The sequence below is a fragment of the Pterocles gutturalis genome, unplaced genomic scaffold (genome assembly GCF_000699245.1).
Source record: "Pterocles gutturalis isolate BGI_N339 unplaced genomic scaffold, ASM69924v1 scaffold6330, whole genome shotgun sequence".
Classification (NCBI taxonomy): domain Eukaryota; kingdom Metazoa; phylum Chordata; class Aves; order Pterocliformes; family Pteroclidae; genus Pterocles; species Pterocles gutturalis.
The window spans coordinates 54091-57576 of record NW_010143321.1 but is presented as its reverse complement, the minus strand read 5'-3'; the positions used below and the strand labels follow the sequence as shown (position 1 = coordinate 57576).

Genomic DNA, 3486 nt, shown 5'->3' with positions numbered 1-3486 from the left:
TTAAAAATTATTGTGATCAGAACCTTTCTTTTCTACACAGAAATTACTCTCTGTAGAAAGAGTAGAAGTTCTTTTCCCAGTAATTCAACATGAACTGTATCTGTATCGTTAAGGCTGACGGGGGAGCCCACTGCTGGATAGAAAAGAAGATTGATATTTACTAGGGATGTAATTATTGAAGTTGTAATAAAACCTTCCTAGAAATATCCATTGCTGAATATTGTTGTAGCTATTGAGAGCACAAGCTGGTGGCATACTTGCAGAAAACAGTTGATATCATCCAAGCAGTCAGCCCTTTATTCCCCCATGAGCATTGACAATACCTGGAAAGGATGGTGGCTTGAGAAGAAAATATTATCCATGAATCAGTATGTCTAAAAGGAAGATGCAGTGAAACTGCTAAGAATATTTGTGAGTTTTTGCTATTCTTTAGTTGTTGAGGAGTCGATACTGATTTCTGCAAATATAATTTAACTCTTGAACTTCTGCTCTGATCTTTTGGAGAAAATGATTGATAGGCTGTGGCTGCTTCTCATGAGCTGCTTGTGTTCTTAGATCACTTAAGTGTGGGTCAGCTTGGAAGTACTGATTTTAGGTTGATGAAAAAGAATTTCCTGGGCTTTCCTTCCCCTCTTGTTAAGGCTGAGTGCTCCAGCCTTTGCCATCACCCCATTTCTCTGCTGCTTTGGAAAGTAATTGCTGACAGCTCCTGAGTTGCCTTAAGTTCTTCTCTGAGTGCTGTAGGAGGAATGTCCTTGTGTCTGGTCAGGTGTATCTAAATTGCCACGACCCAGTCTTTCTGTGTTTGACTTCTGTGTTTGTTCCCATATTAAAAAAATAGTTTTAAGTATGTAGGGGTCCTTAATTTGCTTGTCAACACTGAATAATCCTCCCCTTTCTTTACTATTTGTCCTAGATATGCAATAATCCATATTTAATTTTTCTTCTTTTGCTTGTAACATCATTTCTTTTCAGTTTTCCCATTTGATCCCTCTGTACCTTGCTATTCATTGCATGAGAATTTACTGTTCAGTTTCTTTTCATATTGAAGTCATTAGAGAACTCAAAGGGTCTCATATATTTTTATACCTTTATTTCTGAGTACAGACTGGCATTAAACCTTCTGCAGTTCTCTTCCTAAGAGGCTATGCTATCCAGGTTCCTGAGTTGCTAAAGCCTCCTTTCTAAAAAAAAGTGTAATTTTCTTCCATTCTCTGCCATTTTTTGATACCTTAGAATTCCACATTTAGGTCTTCAACCATTTCCAGTTATTGATCTGAGTTCAGTTAAGATTTTGAGAACTAATGGAATCATACTGGGAATCTACACAGCAGACGAAACTTTTTGCATGAGTGACAGAAGCCACGTTTCTGCCAAGGCTTTTTAATCTTTGAGAAGACGTTGAGTTGCCCAGGTCGATGGGCATGAAAGGCTCTGCAGGTTTCAGGACAGCCAAGAGATGATATATGCAGGATAGTAAGACTAAGGTCTGGTTCTGTTGATGGAGTAGTTGTTTTGGAAAGTACTTTGATATTAATAGATCAAGAAGAACTCTGATGTTATAATTTCAATTGCATTTCTTATTTTAGGTGGAGAAAATGAACAGTCGACAGACATTATCAGTGTTTGGGAAGGAGACTCCATCAGCATAACTTGCTCAATGAAAGGTTCAGAAAATGACGTGGGAGCGTTCTTGACAACTAGCATACAGCCGGTCAATGTGATACAGGTTTCCAAGCAGAAGCCTACATACATCCTTCCTGCTTTGGCTAATCGCATCGAGTATTCATGGGAAGGAAGGAATTTCAGGATAACTCTGCACAATGTACAGGAATCTGATTCCAATATCTACCTGTGCACTAAGTTTATTAAAAACGACAAGGGCCATCACAAAAAGCTGAATGGGAAGACAACCATAGTAGTGGTGAAAGGTATTGCAATTCTACCTTTTATGTCATGAATTAATAAACATAGATATGTATTTTAAATCAAAGATTGGAAGAAAGCATAATGCGAGGGAGAGTCTGGCAGAACTTAGCCTGTGTCTGCTCAGGTACTGTACTGATTTGGAGGAAAGTGTGGGTCTGTTGCCTGGAAAGATAAAGAAAACACACGAGATAGAACAGTACCAGGAAAACCCCAGAACATCAATTCATGACTAATTTAATCCTAGCTGCAGGTTTTCACATGTTTCATAGGTTGCTGCACCAGTTTGGAAACCGTGAGGACCCACTGCTCTTTCCAAAACCGTCAGATCTTACAAATAACTAGGGAAGCAGTGAGCCTTGTTTTGGTAGCGGTTTTTGCAAATCTCTTTTGTTTTTACTACTTCAGCTTAAATGACTAAATTATAATAATTGGGAAGCTGGTGCTAGGCAGGGTTTGCAAGTTGGGCATCAGAGGATAAAGGGGGGTGGGGTTTTTCTTTTTTTCCTTTTTTTTTCCTCCCTATTAGAAGAGGGTTGAGTCCACAATATTCTTTGTCGGCTTATTCCTCTACATACCTACCCTCTGATGAGGCTATCTAAACTGAACACCTTTACCCAAACTTACAGGGTTTTCTTCCTTTCCTGTCCCCAAGGCATGCAAAACCTAATTGATTGCTGGGCCAGTAATAGTCACTTATACCTATGAAGACTTATCGTGTCCTTCCTTAGTCTTCTCTTTTCAAACTTCTTGACTATTTTCTCAAATGAATTCCATCTTGTAGATTATGTACTGTTTCTCCAAATTATTTTATTAAATTATCTTATATCTCTTTTTGATTCTGATCCTCCTCTCTAAAATACTTGCAACCTTCCCAGAATTCTTTTTTGTACAAATGTGATAAATTCTGCTTCATTCCCTCATCCACGTTAATGTCAAAAGGAACAGGGCCTGTCCTCAGAGGAACTCACTGAAATGCCTTCCCAGCTGGACAACATGCTGTTAATAACTATTTTTTTGAAGACCATTTTCAACATTGGTGACACCCACATTGTATGATTTCATCCAGACCAATAGTAACCAGGTCTTTCTATGGCTTAATCTCACTTGAGAAAGCAGGCAATGATCCGGTCTCAAGGGCAAACTGACGAAGCTGTATTCCCTTAGGAGAGTTCAGTGTATGTGTTTTATAGGTAGTGAAGACCCTTTACAACCAGGTAACCCTGTTCAGCCAGTCCTACTTCCAGATCCTGGGGCAGGAAAACATGCCAGGGTGTACTGACATCAATCTTTCTGCTCAAGGCACACATAAAGGTAGCCTTTAAAAGAAAATAATTTATCTAAATTACTGGTGTCTGTTCTTTCTGTCTTTGACCTCTGTATTTGCTGGCTAGTGAAAGTGCACCACGTTAACTATGTGGTAGCCATTAATCTCTCTTGCTTTTAGCAAAAACCAGTGAAGCTGTTGAACAGTCGCCGCTCTATGTCAATCCTCGGCAAGGCCAGTCCATCAGCATTACCTGTGCATTGAAAAACTCAAGTGAAGATGAAGAGATCTAC

At 39.2% G+C, this 3486-nt stretch overlaps 1 protein-coding gene across 1 annotated transcript in view; it reads left to right on the top strand.

Moving 5' to 3' along the window:
• The window catches only part of LOC104469934, a 15306-nt gene that overhangs the window by 8978 nt on the left and 2842 nt on the right, over positions 1-3486 (top strand). The window contains 3 exon segments of the mRNA XM_010084681.1: positions 1590-1931; positions 3374-3478; positions 3481-3486. The exon segment at positions 3481-3486 is cut by the window's right edge and continues 228 nt beyond it. Coding sequence (XP_010082983.1) covers positions 1590-1931; positions 3374-3478; positions 3481-3486 — 453 coding nt within the window.